The sequence below is a fragment of the Brienomyrus brachyistius genome, chromosome 9, assembly GCF_023856365.1.
Source record: "Brienomyrus brachyistius isolate T26 chromosome 9, BBRACH_0.4, whole genome shotgun sequence".
NCBI lineage: Eukaryota > Metazoa > Chordata > Actinopteri > Osteoglossiformes > Mormyridae > Brienomyrus > Brienomyrus brachyistius.
This window is the reverse complement of record NC_064541.1, coordinates 18,533,866-18,550,511: the sequence shown is the minus strand read 5'-3', so window position 1 is coordinate 18,550,511 and position 16,646 is coordinate 18,533,866. Positions and strand designations below refer to the sequence as shown.

The 16,646-nt window shown below is 46.1% G+C and overlaps 1 protein-coding gene across 1 annotated transcript in view; it reads right to left on the bottom strand.

Moving 5' to 3' along the window:
- Positions 1-2,046: 2,046 nt before the first annotated feature.
- The window catches only part of LOC125749385 (thrombospondin type-1 domain-containing protein 7A), an 87,324-nt gene continuing 72,724 nt past the window's right edge, over positions 2,047-16,646 (bottom strand). Inside the window, exons 22-29 of the mRNA XM_049026599.1 lie at positions 14,330-14,475; positions 13,855-14,029; positions 10,455-10,628; positions 8,289-8,384; positions 7,998-8,080; positions 6,404-6,602; positions 5,765-5,852; positions 2,047-4,027 (exon numbers count right to left, since the gene is read on the bottom strand). Coding sequence (XP_048882556.1) covers positions 3,943-4,027; positions 5,765-5,852; positions 6,404-6,602; positions 7,998-8,080; positions 8,289-8,384; positions 10,455-10,628; positions 13,855-14,029; positions 14,330-14,475 — 1,046 coding nt within the window. The 3' untranslated portion in view covers positions 2,047-3,942. The remainder of the gene's footprint in view (positions 4,028-5,764; positions 5,853-6,403; positions 6,603-7,997; positions 8,081-8,288; positions 8,385-10,454; positions 10,629-13,854; positions 14,030-14,329; positions 14,476-16,646) is intronic.

The window sequence follows — 16,646 nt, the reverse complement described above, 5'->3', positions numbered from 1 at the left end:
TCAAAAGAGGGATGCTGCTTGTCCCTCTTTTAATATCACATTGTACTGGTTAATTAAAAATATCCATCCATCCATCCATTATCCAAACCGCTCATCCTATTGGGTCGCGGGGGGTCCGGAGCCTATCCCGGAATCAATGGGCACGAGGCAGGGAACAACCCAGGATGGGGGGCCAGCCCATCGCAGGGCACACTCACACACCATTCACTCACACATGCACACCTACGGGCAATTTAGCAAGTCCAATTAGCCTCAGCATGTTTTTGGACTGTGGGGGGAAACCGGAGTACCCGGAGGAAACCCCACGATGACATGGGGAGAACATGCAAACTCCACACACATGTGACCCAGGCGGAGACTCGAACCCGGGTCCCAGAGGTGTGAGGCAACAGTGCTAACCACTGCACCACCATGCCGCCCCTTAATTAAAAATATGTTCATTATTATTAATAATCTTCACTGGGACCCTTTTCAGGGGAGCCCTCACTTCTGCTGTGCCCCCAGAGGCTGCACTCCTTCCTCGCTCCAGGCTCCTGGCCCGGTGAAAAACACACCATGTGGCTGGAACTGGAATACATACAGCAGTCAGGCAGGGTCAAGAGGTTTAGTTACTCTTTGGTGTGCCATTAGAACAGCTGAGATGCCTGGTAAAAGCCACCTTGAATGTAGTGTAATTGTCGGTGCCGTCTCTCATCGTCTTCCTCGGCTGTTCATGTTCTACAGTGTCTGTACTGTACGTAGAATGCTGCAGGGTGACACAGTGGCTCAGGGAGTCGCACTGTCACCTCACACTCCAAATCGCATCTCTATCCTGTGTGAGTGTGCATTTTTGCATGCTCTCTGTGTCAAGTGGGTTTCTTCTTGCAGTCAAAAGCTATGCAGTTAGGCTAATTGGCATCTCCTTGCCTGTGGGGTGTGCATGCATGTGCTCTTTGATGTACTGGCATCCCATTCAGAGCCCACCTCTGCTTCTTTGTGTCCTGCGCTGCCTGGGATTCGTCGAGGCCCTCTGTGACACTGCTTAGGGTAAGTGGTTGAAAGATGGATGGAACAACAAGGATGCGGATGGAGATTTTGGGCTCCATGAAAGCACATCATATCGGGCCCCCAACCGAAACCAAGCCAATTATATTCCAAGGTTTTTAGGGCCCTTGTCACTCAGACTCGATATTCTGCCAAGGATTCCCTGTGGAAGACACTTACTTCTGAATTATTTTCCCTAAAATATATCATTCTCTAAATTCTGCTTTTTGCAATCCAATTTTAATGACCTATTTACAAGTTACTATTTGAACTCTTTTTTTGACACCTTGGAGAATGGTTATGAAAAATGACTATTAAAAAAAAAAAAAAGATAATATTGTTTGTTACTCTATCCTGACATCTAGCGTCCAAAGCAGACATTGCGGTGAGGCCATGTTACGCGTGACACGTAGTATCTTGTTGGGAAATATTCCTTCATTCTTCCAGTATTGAGGGTTCAAATCACTCTGGGACAGACAGCAAGAGGATTTATGTCTTGAAACCATATTGGGAAAACTGCATTACAGTCAGAATGTTACATTTAATCATAATTAAATAAGTACATGTTCTTATCTGGGATAAAGCACTACCAACCCTAAATGTACAGCCTATTCGAATTCAGAACTCTGTTCAAGGATTTTTATTTTGGTTAACAAATGCTTGAAGTATTTGTATGCATGGAGAGATGCGGCAAAAATACTGACGATACCTTATGGACTATCAAGTCATGATTCGAGTGCCAAAGTTGGGAGCTGCGACAGTATGAGGACAGAAGGAACACAATCATTGGAAAATTTGATTGTCTTTAAGTGGTATTTTATATTGAAAATCTGTGCATTTATCGTCATAAATCATCTCCAGTTGCTGTCATACAGTTGCAGTTACAAAAATATGCTGGGATTACGGCCTTCTGTGGATATTGAAGGTTTACTTGGTTGAGTTTATTATGTAAAACATATAAACATAATACTCTGTGATGCAGGAAAGCACTCGGCATGAACTTCGAACTATTTTATTCGGGCAAATACATATGTAAACAACACTCAACACACCTCCTTGTTTTCACATGTATTATGAGTCATCAGCATGGAAATCAGTAACATCAAGCCAACAAGCTCAAGAGGTCTGTGTAACATAAAACAAATATTTATATAGTTAAAAATACTGCTTGCAAATTCACATCACTCAAAAACAAACAAAAAAAGCTAGCTAAAAAAATGTTTTAAGATCCAAACTCCTTGTATTTCTAAAATGCTGAGTAGCTTTGACTTTGAAGAAAATGGCAGAATCATGCATTTTCGCATTTTAGTCCGCCTGGGATGTCCACCATCAGCAGTTAGAACCAACGTCCTACAGGAGCTGACCCTCCAGAAGTGCCATGTGTGCATGAGCCAGGACAGTGTTTGAGCTTGGGTTAAAACCCAACCTTTCTGTAATCAAACAGCATACCCGCTTGTGCGGTAAGCAAAGGGAACAATGCTCTTCGACTTGCAATTATATAAATAATACATGTGTCATGAAACCAATTCAGAAGAAGATGAGCTTTTCTGTGTGTAAGCTTTAATCCTGAGAACTTGTTTTTATTTATGCAAATTACCTTTTTAAGTATATGTTTGACTTGGTGAACACAGTTATATAAATATTTGAAAAGAAAACTGAAAAGTACCAATGACAATCATGCTATCAAATGGTTTAACATTTTATCCATTTGTAATTTTAGTCGTATCATTCAGTGGAACTAAATATATATAAAATCTTGTTTAGGTAAAATCATGTCACATGAGGACAGAGTCAGGTTACTGTCCATGTTATATGGTTTTCAGGTAGCACTACACTCATCACAGCCAAGTTAAAGCCACAAATCTTTTGTAATGTCTAACAATCTTACGCTCTTAAATACTGTGAGAGGCTTTTAAGCTCACAGGTAAAGTTGGCCTGGAGTCTTAACTTGTGTGACGTCCGCTGTGAATGTTCTGTCAAACAAAAAAACACATCAACAATGGCGCTATTGGCTGTTGAAGAAGATACTTGCACAAGACGAAATCTTGAAAATGGTTTGGGGCGACCTGGAAAAGATTCCACCTAAATGCGGAATTACAAAACCCAGCTGTCAGAAACAAAACGGACAAACAGGCAACAAACAAATGCACGGAGCCCTCAGTATAACAGAACAAGCATTACACTGCTGAAAGCACACAAAGTATTCTGGGCTGAAAAGAGAGATACAAATCAGACTTCTAGTTACAAAAAAATAACTTAAAAAATGTTACAATAACAAAAATGTATATATACATATATGTATACATATATATATATAGTTATGTACACATTTTTACATTTCTTCCCATTCCACCATTTTGCACAACTGAAGTACCATTTTCCATTAATGTACTAAACTGAAGTGACAACAATAAGAATAATATGCATTTTTAATATCTACTGAATAGGACTGCACATTCTGCTGCACTAATATAGTGCATTATTGTGCATGAAAGACGAGCTAGCGTTGAATGTGTAAATTTCGCATTTAAAATCGAGAAATATCGAAGATTCCAGCAAACCCCCCCCCCCCCATGCAGGACTGGTAAACATGGAAAAAATGTCCCTCAGCATCCGTCAGCGATGCTGCACCACATCGCCGTCAGCAGCGGCTGCTCTCGTGGAAATATTTAATTGGGAAGCAGGAAAATGCAAAGGCAAGTTTTGCTTTAGTCTCCGCACTTTATAAGTCTTATTTCAAATAAATAAACAAGCAAACAAACAAGGAGTGAAGCAGTGAGTCATTTCCTTCTACTCCAAATTCTCCTTCCATGTCACTTCCCCGAAATTAACGTTATGTCTGCCTTCCCAGTTTTGAAAGTGAATCCGCCATAGTAGGTCGTAACGGAAGGAGGATGATTTACGCTTCCAGTCACCCTCCTACATGTCGGCGTCGCCGTCGTAGGCCAGAGTCAGCGGCTTCGGTCTGTTGTTTTGTCTTTTCTGGGATTTCTTTGGCTTTTTGCTGGGAACAACAAGGAAATGATCAAGTTTTTTAGTACGACGCCCATGCCTGAATAAAAATGGCTGTTTTCACTGTGTCAGAAAGGAAACTGAGACCCTGAAAATAACTTCAGTCGATATTTTAAGAATGGGATTTATATTTCATAAGACATATTTCTGTAGAACAAAAACATTTTTGAAAACAAGTAAAACCTTCAGAACTTTCGCACTCTATGCACTATGGATTTTGGTATTTCTCCTCTTCTGATTGCTTTCACAGATCTTTGTAGGGACCTGAAAAATTGTCCCTTTCCATCTTTTAAGACTTAGACTCGTGTTATTTTTGAAAGCTTGGCGTTAATTGGGAAACTGGAGGAACCAGCAAAGAGAAAAGTGTTGATAATGTGTTGTGTTATTTATTCATGGAAAAGTTCATAACAAAATGTTTGATGAACACCCACTAAGGAGGCAAAATGCAGTCGTGTTTAACATAGATAGATAGATAGATAGATAGATAGATAGATAGATAGATAGATAGGTGTAATTTAAGTGAGTTTATGTTTTATTCTAATGCACAATTTTCATGACGATGGCTTAATATGTTTTATGTTTGTATTAGACATATAGGATAGCATTCAGGTTTGCTTATGTGAAAAACACAGAAATGATCATTGATAATTAGAATGACAAATGATAATTAGAATGTACCTTAAGAGCCAAGGTCACTGACGTGACTTTGGTTTATCTCGTAGTTAAAAAAAATTGGCAGCGTTTTAAGCAGCTACTGCTTAATACTCCAGCACCAAATCAGACAGAATTTAAACAATGCCTCCCAAATTCATTTATTCATGCACACATTGGTTTTATTTCAATGGTGATGAACACACACATACAATGTGACAGATTGTAAAACACTCAAGTCTATTATTAAAAATATACATTTTGATAGAAATGAGATGGAATTGAAGAGAACGGAGACTCAGAAAATGATACAACCGGTAATGCCTCTATTTGACCACTAGATGTCAGTGTAGCACCAAAGAATATTTCCCATTGGACCTGTCTTCAGATCTCAATAAGGTATTCAGAACACTGATTATACAGAAATTAATTAATGATACCAGTTAATTACCCACTGTTTACGTCTAAGTCTGTGGGTTTATGTGAGGTCTGTGCCATGTAATGACGTTAATTTTTTTTTCACAATTGGTGAAAGGTACCACTGACATTAGCTATATGGCTAAAAGAGACAGGGGTTGCAGTCTGGACACCAGCTGGGAGTGGAGGTACCCAGTGAAGCAGAACACAGCTCTGAAAAGGAAGGTGGGCGGGACCTCCTGCTCACCTGCACCAGCAACTCCGTGTAGCTGGCCAATCGGGGTATGCGACATGGGGAAGGGGAGGGGGGCTCGCGGGGTCAGCACCTGTAGCTAGGCCACACCCTGTAACTGACAGGCTCGCTGGGCTCCTGGCGATCTGGGCACATGAAGGTCAGCTCGTGGATGCTCTGGCCCCCCCACACCGAGCTGGGGTCCGGGGCCGAGGCTGAGCGGCGGCTTGCATAGAAACCGCTGCTGGCCGCAGGTCAGGTGGAAACAAACAAACAAAAATGTGCGGGGTTGGTAAGGGAGGAGAGGCGGCGGAGAGGGCAAATTGCGAAGAAAATGAAGAAACCGGGGAATGGAAATGCGGGGGAATGTCCCATATGGGGGGGGGGGGGGGGGGGGGGGCACGGGGCCGGGAGAAAGGAAGAACTTACCAGACTACGTAGATCATAGAGGCTATAAAAATGAGCAGCACCAGGGCCCCCGCTGCTACCGCATACACCCATGTCTTCAGGAATCCATCTGCCGGGCGGGGGGGTGAGGAGGCGAGTCAGAGTCTACTGTTTATTTACATACTTCACAGAGTGAGCAAAACATTAGGGACGCCTACTCCAGGTGAAGACGACAGTGCTGCTGCGGTGAAGGGCATGATCGACTGGTTAAATCCGCTTAGAGGTAAATTCACAAAGGACGTTCAGGGCTCAGGATGTGCGTTGTGAGCATGAGGGGAACATAGGCCAGAAAATGAGCTGTGAATTGGGCGTAATAATAAGTATGAGGCCCTCCAGACTGAGTGTGTTCAGGAGCTACATCCCTCGTGTGTCTCTCAAGCTTAGCAGTGTCCTGTGTGTATCTGGAACGGTCCAGTATCCAGCACAGCTGTGAGAAGCCTTGCAGACGATGAGGGCCGGTTTCCTCATGGAAGGTTTTCGATACCTTATGGAGTCTATGCCCTGATGAACTGAGGCAAAACTGGGATGAAGGGCAATATGTCAGTAATGTTTCGGTAGCCCAGTGTGTTATTACTCTACTTGACCAGGTACAGAGTTACAGCTTCACCATGAATGACTCACCTGGTCCAAAAGGCTGCAAGAACCAGTCGTGGTCAAAACTCCCTGGATGTCCAGCGGTGGCCTGGGTGGGGTGCGTCGCCCAGCTAGTCTTGACATCAGCTTTCTCGACCTCCAGTACTGGGATGAGCATGCACTGGTCCAGACCCCCATCGGACCTCATGACCTCTGTGTAGCCCTCCTCACAAGCGCACAGGCCTGCCTGGAGATGAGGGAAGGGAGATGGGGGACCAGTCTGCAGTGACGGTATCTGCTGTGCAGGCCTGACGTCTAACGAGAGGACTAGGGTGTCGGGCAGCATCCGTGCAGCAAGACCGACGCCACAAACCAGCCGCTCTCTATTGCCAGACACTCTTCAATTTCCTGCGTTCCAAGTCTTTGCTTGAATGATCAGAGAGTGTTTTCAGAGAGGTGAGGCTGTGGAGGGAGGGGCTGGTGGGCTGGGGCTTGTGGATTTTCGCGTGCATGTACCTGGTTGTGCCTCTGACAAACTCTTATAATCTTCTAATCTCTTTGAACCCTTAGTGTAGAAAGAGGCAGCATCCACCTATGCAAGGACCTGAAAGTTCATGATTGACAGAGTCATTAACCAATGACAGGCTGTAACAAGATGAATGGATATTTAGCCTAAGGAAAAAGAAATAAACTTGTCCATATTGGAGATGACTAAAAGAACACGACGTGAAATATCCTCTGCCTCCCATGGACTCTACATCCCTTCTTAATAGTGTCGCTCACACAGCGGTATACAGGACACACTGCAATATTAACTCTGATACATTTTAGCTTCCCCTGTGATGGAGAGTGACCTCCTGGTATGAATGTGTCAGCTCAACCTATGGCAATTACAGAAGGGCTTCACTCAAAAACATCTGTAGGTTTGAAAATCAGACTCGACAACAAAACTAGTTATTGACACGCCACTGCCTGTGCATAAAGATTATGAACAATTTCTGCTCCTTATTGATTACTTTATTACAATTCCAGGCTTATAAATGATAGTTACCTGTTTGTGGTCAATAATTCTATTAAAATGTTATATATGGGTCAAAGTGGAAATTTTAATCCTATTCTCCTTCACGGACACACACACACACACACACACACACACACACACACACACACACACACACACACACACACACACACAGAAGGAAAATGAGTGAGAGCGTAGCCCTCTAGGCTGATTTTACTGAGGGCATCAGGTCATTCTAGCTGAATTTAGACTGACATGTTGTGCTATTTCGATGACTTCATCCTGACGGCAGAGTCGTAACAGGGCAGCTGAGACTGATAGGTCCAGAATATGAAAATGCTACCAGGGAAGTGAAGTGGAATACACACCCACGGTGTGATGTGCGCTCAGGCACGTTTGCTCAGCATGCTAGCTCACAGGTGTCCTTAAACAGATGCAATAAAACATTTCCTAGAACCCTTATGATTCAGCGCCCTGACGATTTCATCCTTTAATGAATTATGTTTATCATGCTAAGAGTTGCTCCACCTCCCATTATATTAATCAGACAACACACATGGCTCCACAGAGACAGGAGAGAGTACATCTGCACACGTCATGTGACACGTCGCTCTGTCTTACCTCAGTGCAGTATGTCTGTGGCTTGTCGCATGGTGGGTCACATGACCGCTCAGACGCTGGTTGGCTGCTGATGGGGCACCCTCCTTCAACGCAAGTCAGATCGTTTAATTAAAAACGTCCAGCTCAGATTCATCTGGACGTGTTAATTTTGTAGAATTTTAGGTAAAAACCCGATCAAGGAGCAGATTGCATACTGAGTTTTAATAAAGGCCTGTACAGATTAACGCAACAATATGAGCACGACGTAAAGCTGGATGTGGGGGAAGCCATGGATGAGAAGGAGGGAGGTACCAGTCACGTTTAATCCATCGGAACGCTGGCACCACACGAGTCGAGAGGAACCCGTCCACTCTCCGGTCATCCACTCGTATTTGTAACACAGTCCATCTGTGTGCAGGAAAGAGAAGCACAAGGGCACTGCTGAGGGTGCTTCTGCTTCGGGGCGCAGACTGAGAGCAGTGTGAGCAGCCAAAGGGCCACATAGGCAGTGAGCAGGGAAAGCAGGTGTGGGAGGCTGGTCCTGATATCTCGAGCCAAGACCCGCAGGGAAGGAGACCAAACCACAGGTCCCACTCAAGGCAGGGATTTTGGAAGATTTTTGGCCCGAGGCCAATGAACTGTTGGCCATTATTTCAGGGTTAAAAAAAAAACTTTCAAGAGGTCGACCTGTACTTCTGCAGGGAAGCCGCCAATTTCGAAGCAGTAAATTCTCTTATACTGTCGTCCCTGATTCAGTGTAAATTAGTGGACAGGACAGAATTAGTGGGCAGGACTGAAGAGCAACCAAAATGGTCTGTTGTCATCTAGAAAAACGTTAACGCGGGTCAGGACAGTGCTTAGCACCTTGGTTCATGTGTCAGCCGTGTGTGGAGTTTGTATGTTCTCCCTATGTTGCTGTGGGATTTCCTCTGGGGACTCCAGTTTCCCCACAGGCCAAAAACATGCTGAGGGTAATTGGAGTTACCAGATTGTGAGTGTGTGTGTGAGTGAGTGAGTAATGGTGTGTGAGTGTGCCCTGTGATGGGTTGGCGCTCCATTCTGGGTTGTTCCCTGCCTTGTGCCTATATCCTCCAGAATAGGAAAAGCAGTTGCAGAAGATGCATGGATGGAAAACCTTAACGCGTTCAGTTTGCTTTCACAAACAGTTTTCCTCTTTTCATTTCGTGCTACGAATGATGTGCAGTCAGAGTCTCACAAAACACTAGGCTGCAAATTCTTGCAAGCCTACAGCGATGGGAAGAAAGTAGGTCACCCCTAACCACACAGCGCTGTTAAGTAGTAGCTAAGGCGATGGTCTCTGTTATGGGGGCTTTTGAGATTAGCAGACAGCATAGTTGCATAAATCAGTTTATCTGTTTTAGGATCCTGTAACTAAGCCAAATGGTAAGTTGTGATTTAGGCTGGATCACCGATCCTCCACATTAACACAATGCTCACCTGCACATGGCTGGAACCCCCACACTAGGCTCACCTGCACACGGCCGGAACCCCCACACTAGGCTCACCTGCACATGGCTGGAACCCCCACACTAGGCTCACCTGCACATGGCTGGAACCCCCACACTAGGCTCACCTGCACATGGCTGGAACCCCCACACTAGGCTCACCTGCACACGGCCGGGACTCCCACACTAGGCTCACCTGCACACGGCCGGGACTCCCACACTAGGCTCACCTGCACACGGCCGGGACCCCCACACGATGCTCACCTGCACACGGCCGGGACCCCCACACGATGCTCACCTGCACACGGCCGGGACCCCCACACGATGCTCACCTGCACACGGCCGGGACCCCCACACGATGCTCACCTGCACACGGCCGGGACCCCCACACGATGCTCACCTGCACACGGCCGGGACCCCCACACGATGCTCACCTGCACACGGCCGGGACCCCCACACGATGCTCACCTGCACACGGCCGGGACCCCCACACTAGGCTCACCTGCGCACGGCCGGGACCCCCACACGATGCTCACCTGCACACGGCCGGGACTCCCACACTAGGCTCACCTGCGCACGGCCGGGACTCCCACACTAGGCTCACCTGCACACGGCCGGGACCCCCACACTAGGCTCACCTGCGCACGGCCGGGACTCCCACACTAGGCTCACCTGCGCACGGCCGGGACTCCCACACTAGGCTCACCTGCACACGGCCGGGACCCCCACACTAGGCTCACCTGCGCACGGCCGGGACTCCCACACTAGGCTCACCTGCGCACGGCCGGGACCCCCACACGATGCTCACCTGCACACGGCCGGGACTCCCACACGATGCTCACCTGCACACGGCCGGGACTCCCACACTAGGCTCACCTGCACACGGCCGGGACTCCCACACGATGCTCACCTGCACACGGCCGGGACTCCCACACTAGGCTCACCTGCGCACGGCCGGGACCCCCACACGATGCTCACCTGCACACGGCCGGGACTCCCACACGATGCTCACCTGCACACGGCCGGGACTCCCACACCTCTTCGGGACACTGCAGCAGGTTCTCAGGCTCCTGGGCGATGACGGACTGGGACCGCACCTGCGCTGAGCCGAAGCCCTGCTCCAGCCCTTTAATGCAATTGCCCTGACAGGGGCTCCAAGCAGTCCACTCCGTTAAGTAGCAGTCCCCTGGAGGAGGAAAGAAGTTTTAAAGCAACTCAAAGTGGTGCCATTTCATAGAATGGAAAGACTAAATGAAAACATTGATCTGACCTGTGGCGACTGCTCTAGGACTACAAGGGAAGCTCGGCCTCCTAAATTTTGTCCTGTTGTATTTACATTGCTGTTACAATGAGCGTGCTAGAAGATGGCTAGTTCATTCAGAATCAGAAATAATTTCTTGCAGGTCATGTAACGTGATTTTTTTTCTCATACATTACATTCTCACGGCTGCTTGATCCAACAAATCCCTTTGAAGTGCAGCTTCTGTTTTCAGGGCAGCAAAGCTAGACAATTATTGGACATATGCTTCAAAGTGTCATTTCCAGGGAAGCTCAGCGTCTCTGGGAGTAAATGGGGCAGTGGGCGGGGCAGGATGCTGGGCCGCTGCATGATGATTGGAGGAGCTGTCAAAGGGGCTGGACCTCTTTTTGACCGACAGCGTTTTGAAATCATATTTCGGCATCATAGCATTTCGAGCTCAATTCCATATGGATTTTTAGCAAGTGAAGTCTTTTCATTTTTTTGATTTTTATTTGTACATATTCTACTGAAAAAAAAAAACATAAATATAGTTTTCTTGAGTTTGTTTCGTTAGTAAGATTTGTTAGCATGTTAGTAAAGTTCGTTTGAAAGAGCACCAGCTGCCACTGGATCTGATTATATAAATTCAATTCCTACAGGATTTTATCCCCTTGGATTCCCAAAGCATGTCCAATCCAATTTGGATTTTTTTCTGGTAATATCTGTATCCCCTCCAGAACTCCCTTTATTCCAACCCTTAATGAAATACCAGGCATATCTAAGACCCAACACAACTCTGCAACTCAGCCAGATCACTAATGGCAGATGAAATTATATCAGTTTGAAGAATTAGTGTGATCTGAACAGGGCGTGCCGCTTGGTCGAGTCCAAAGCCACATTACTGTATATACATCTCTAATGGTAACCTCTTAGGCATAGCTAATGCTGAGCTCTCTGGGGTCTGTAGCTCGATCGATTAGCAAGTGGTTAATGTATTTTTGTAGCGCTCATGCTGAGAAGACCATCAGAGAAACAACTTAGCCTAGAATGGGACTCATTTTCAGCCGAGGAGCATGCGCTTGACAAGCCATCTACCTATCTATCCATCCGTCCGTCTATCTGTCCATCCGTCCGTCTATCTGTCCATCTATTGACCTGCTTAGTTCTTCTGCTTAATGTATTTTACTGACACAGCTGTATGCCCCCAGTGACTAAAAAAGAACTCAGTTCTCTTAAAATGAAGACTTTTAAGCATGATCCCATCTCACAAAGCTAGATACATGGCGAAGAGTCGTTTTATGCAAGACTGTACATTAATACCAGGTAGAATTTACTGGACTGCAACTATCAGGAAGCCTCGAACGACATTTGAATGCACAGGTGAAGTAAATATGACAAGCCATCCATCTTCCAGTGGCTTATCCTGGTCAGGGGGGGCCTGGAGAATATCCCAGACAATTCAAAGGTGATTTTTTTTGGAATGGCAGGAGGAGTTCATGGAATTAACCTGTACCACATGGGGGAGGGCAAGCAAGCTCAATGCAGAGAGAGCAGGGGAGGGATTACCCCCCAGGACTGGGGGCATGAGGCAACTGTGACACACATTAATTTGAGAACATTAAAGCTCGAAAGGGTTTGTTTTGCCAGTTGAGTGTTGAGTACCAGCAATATTTTAGGAAAATTACTGAAGTGTTTAAAACCCAGCCGGATTGTGTGCATGCATGACTGACCAGTGAAGCTTTAGAAGATTATAGCAATGTGTGTGTGTGTCTGTGTGTATGTGTGTGTGTGTGTGTGCGTGTCTGTGTGTATGTGTGTGTGTGTCTGTGTGTGTGCATGTGTGTATGTGTGTGTGTGTATGTGTGTGTGCGCATGTGTGTATGTGTGTGTGTGTATGTGTGTGTGCGCATGTGTCTATGTGTGTGTGTGTGCGTGTGTATGTGCGTGTGTGTGTGTGTGTGTGTGTGTGAACCAGGCTGCCGGACCCACAGCTGGTAACATGCCAGCCGGGTCACTGTGTCACTGAAAGCATCCAGGGAGACAGGCTGGGCCCAGAGCACAGCGAAGGGGGGGGGGTTCACGGTGGTGAGGTGAGCGGATAGGGAGGAGTGGCGATGTCAGGGCCGGGACCCGCCCCTGCCACCTACAAGCACCTCCTCCTGTAGGCGTGGCTTTGACTTTCATTTGGCACAGAACCCTACGTCTCCGATGGATACAGATGCATATTTAAACGTAGCAGAGTGTGGAACCGAAGTTCAAAACCATCCAGAAATTACTGATCATCCAATGAGTGTTACTCATTTTCCCTATGATGCAATGTAATGAAGTTTAGAAGAATCCACACAGTATTAGTACTTATCCATCCATTTTATAAGCTGCTTATCTCCTGCCTTGTGCCCTATGCTTCCTGGGACTGTTTCCTGGGCGCCACGCAGCCCGACTCAAAATAAGCAGTTGGAAGTTTAATGGATGGATAGATAATTACATATATGAACTGGGATATCTAAATAGCCCACAGTGTGTGATTTTGTCTCTGACTATGTGTATATGTGCACTGCGATTGACTGGCCTCCTGTCCAGCGTGTACCACTGCCTTGTGTCCTATACTGCCCAGTACCCTGTCCAGCGTGTACCCCTGCCTTGTGTCCTATACTGCCCAGTACCCTGTCCAGCGTGTACCCCTGCCTTGTGTCCTATACTGCCCAGTACCCTGTCCAGCGTGTACCCCTGCCTTGTGTCCTATACTGCCCAGTACCCTGTCCAGCGTGTACCCCTGCCTTGTGTCCTATACTGCCCAGTACCCTGTCCAGCGTGTACCCCTGCCTTGTGTCCTATACTGCCCAGTACCCTGTCCAGCGTGTACCCCTGCCTTGTGTCCTATACTGCCCAGTACCCTGTCCAGCGTGTACCCCTGCCTTGTGTCCTATACTGCCCAGAATAGGCTCCAGGCTTCCCTGTGACCCTGTGCTGTGTAGGCAGTTGTAAGACGGATAGAGGATGGATGGACATTTGGGGTTAAGGTTCTGTACCTGCTTAAAGGGTATAACATAAAGCCGTCCTGCGAATGAAAGTTTGATGCTTAAATTTACCACTTTGTGCCTTAACACTAGCCTATGAAAATGCATTGATTTCCTCCTCTGATTGGCACGGTGGGTTTGCCCAGACTGCATACCCGGGCAGGGCAGTGTGCAGGCTTCCGTCAGAGCGACGTGCTCGTCTCCATCTGCAGACGGCTCCAGGCCAGCGCAGAGCTCCTCTTCCACCCCGCTCTCTTCCCCTCCTTCCAGGCCGTCCGACACTATGCAGGACGCATTGCGCAGACGGAGACCCTCCCCGCAATCCGCATCCTACAAAAGTGGGATTTTCTGGGCTATAGCATTTCTATAATTACTAGACTTTGCAATTTCAGGAAAAAAAACATCTGATTATTATATTACTTATGCCGACAATGAGACAGTACAAGGAGAAAACAATTAGATTATCAAATATAAATGCGAAACATTTGCAAGGTTAAAAATTCAAAAATGTACCACAAACGTTGAGCTTTTGTGGTACCTTACCTCACTGCCTAATTAACATCTCACATTAAACCCACTTGTGTAAGTCTGACCAAGAGGAGAAGAGATTTTCCTGTGATGTGCCCATACCTCCACCCTGCAGGGAAACCACGGGCTGTACTGCCACCTGTAACATGGCCGGGCGGGACAAGGCTTCCACTGCTCCATCTGCGGGGGGCACGGCCGCCCGTCGCTCCGGGACGGCTGCGTCACACTACGCCGCCTCCACATCTTTCCTATGGGGGAGGGGCTGGGTCACAAGGTTGGCAGCGGCTCCCTCTGCTGGGCATCACGTCTCTACCCACCTGCACTCTCAGCGATTATCTTTCCGGCATCATCGGCTTCATATGTCTTATCAAAGCTGTTATATAACAGTAATCCCAGCAGTCAGGTTACATAACAACACACCGACGTATCCATTTAGCTTCTACTAATAATGAAGCACAATTACCAAAAAGAAAAATCATGCATATGTAAACCTTCTTCCATGAGTATTTAAAAATGGTGATAATTCCAAAATTGATTATTCAAGACACAATCCAATTGAGAAAGATCACACCTTTAGTCAAAGCATCAACGTGGATCTTGAAACTGAAACTGATTAAATAGTTTTTCAGCTTTTCTATGTTCAAAGAGGGTGATATGGGGATGCATGCACTTCGAGAGTGGTTGCAATGTCTAAAATCCCACTGTTTTGAACATGAATTCATAATAAAGGATTAAGTTATTGCACATTCAATAACAAATATAAGACAAGGGGAACATGCTGGGCTTGTGCGTTCCAAAAAAATTGATCACAATGTTCCTAAATCACTAATTAAAAGCAGGGACATAAGCATAACGATCATTAGAACAAGACAAAATGTAAATACAAAGAAGGATGCAGTCCTACCAATAGATCAGGCAAAATACGAATATGTCACAGCAGACGTTTTGAGGTATTCGGCCTCGAACAGGACAAATCCACATGTTCATCTTTCCATGGAAGCTTTTGCAAACGAGCCCAGAAGAAAATGTAATGCCGCCATTTTACCCACAGCTACATGTTTCTTGTATTGTGTAATAACTCCATCAGTATAATTCATACTGATGGAATTATTACGTAAGAACAACTGTTCATGAAATATATCAGCATAGTGTTCTGAAATGTGAGAGGTGTGAAATGTGCAATGCAATGTAAGCTTTCAGGTACGATCGGCCTGTTAAACATTTGGAAAAAGCATCATTAATGCAAGTGACAAATATGACCTCAATTTGCAGGTCATTCTGTCTTGTATGTATTCTTTAGGCTAAGAGAAGTGAGCAAGTGCTGTGTTACATATGAGGAGATACAGAGTAAAACTGCAAAAGTTCACTTAGATGACATACATGCAGACGTCTCATTAAGGTGGGAAGAGAGCAGCAACTCCCTGCTGGACGCTTCAACCTAATCAACCTAATCAACACAAAAACCACGGGGCTGAAACGTCAATTGGCAAAAAGGAACTATGGGAAAATCCGGCTTGTTAAGCAGCACTAACCTTATCTTTTAACATTGTTAGATTTGTCTTTTGAAAAATAATGATAATAAAAAAAATGCTCTGGTAATTTTCAGAAAGGGATGCCAAGCTGTTGAGTGTGTTAACAGGACAGGTGTAAGTCTGAACCATCACATTCACAGCAGCTGTTTACACCCTGCCATCGATTTCCGGGAATATGATTCACATTGGGTGTTTTTCACCAATGATCACAGCCATTTTACCCCAGCTGAGCTTCTCAGATTCTGCGGCTCATTCGTAACACTAGATGAATTGTAGCCAGCGACTAGCCTGCAAGAAGCTCATTTTCCATCCAGTGTTTCTTGCCGTTCACCTTTGACTCAGGACAAAGCCAGCGCCTTCAGAAGTGTCTTTGGAGCGACTGGGCTAACTGCTTACGAGCTGGAGGTGAAACAAAGGAGGCGCTCAATTCAGGATGCCCTTTATGTCTGCGGACAGCCCTCTTCAGTATGGTTTCCAAAGGTCTCACAGAGAGATGCTTTAACAGCTGTTCCCTTAGGGTGGGAACACTCTGAGCGATGTTGCTGACCAGTGCTGCTCAGGCCCTTTCCCATTAATACCGGGCAGCAGATTTCTATCTGATAAACTTTAATCGGCAGTGGGAAACTTTTCTGCGACCATTCAGATCCAGATGAGTTGCCCTTTGCGTCCTGTTTGCTGGTCGCTCGGCACATTGCTCACAAATCTGCCCTGTGTATCATTTGCCATGAAATTAGGGCAGCACCAGGTTATCTTACAGTACGATGAAATCTGATTAGCTCTCTTGCTAGCCGTGTCCCTAGGGAGGGTTGCAAATCTGCTAATGCCTGTAGTTCTATTCCAGCGCTCCTCCAGCTCACAGGCTTTTCTTCATTAAGCTAGGCAATGAT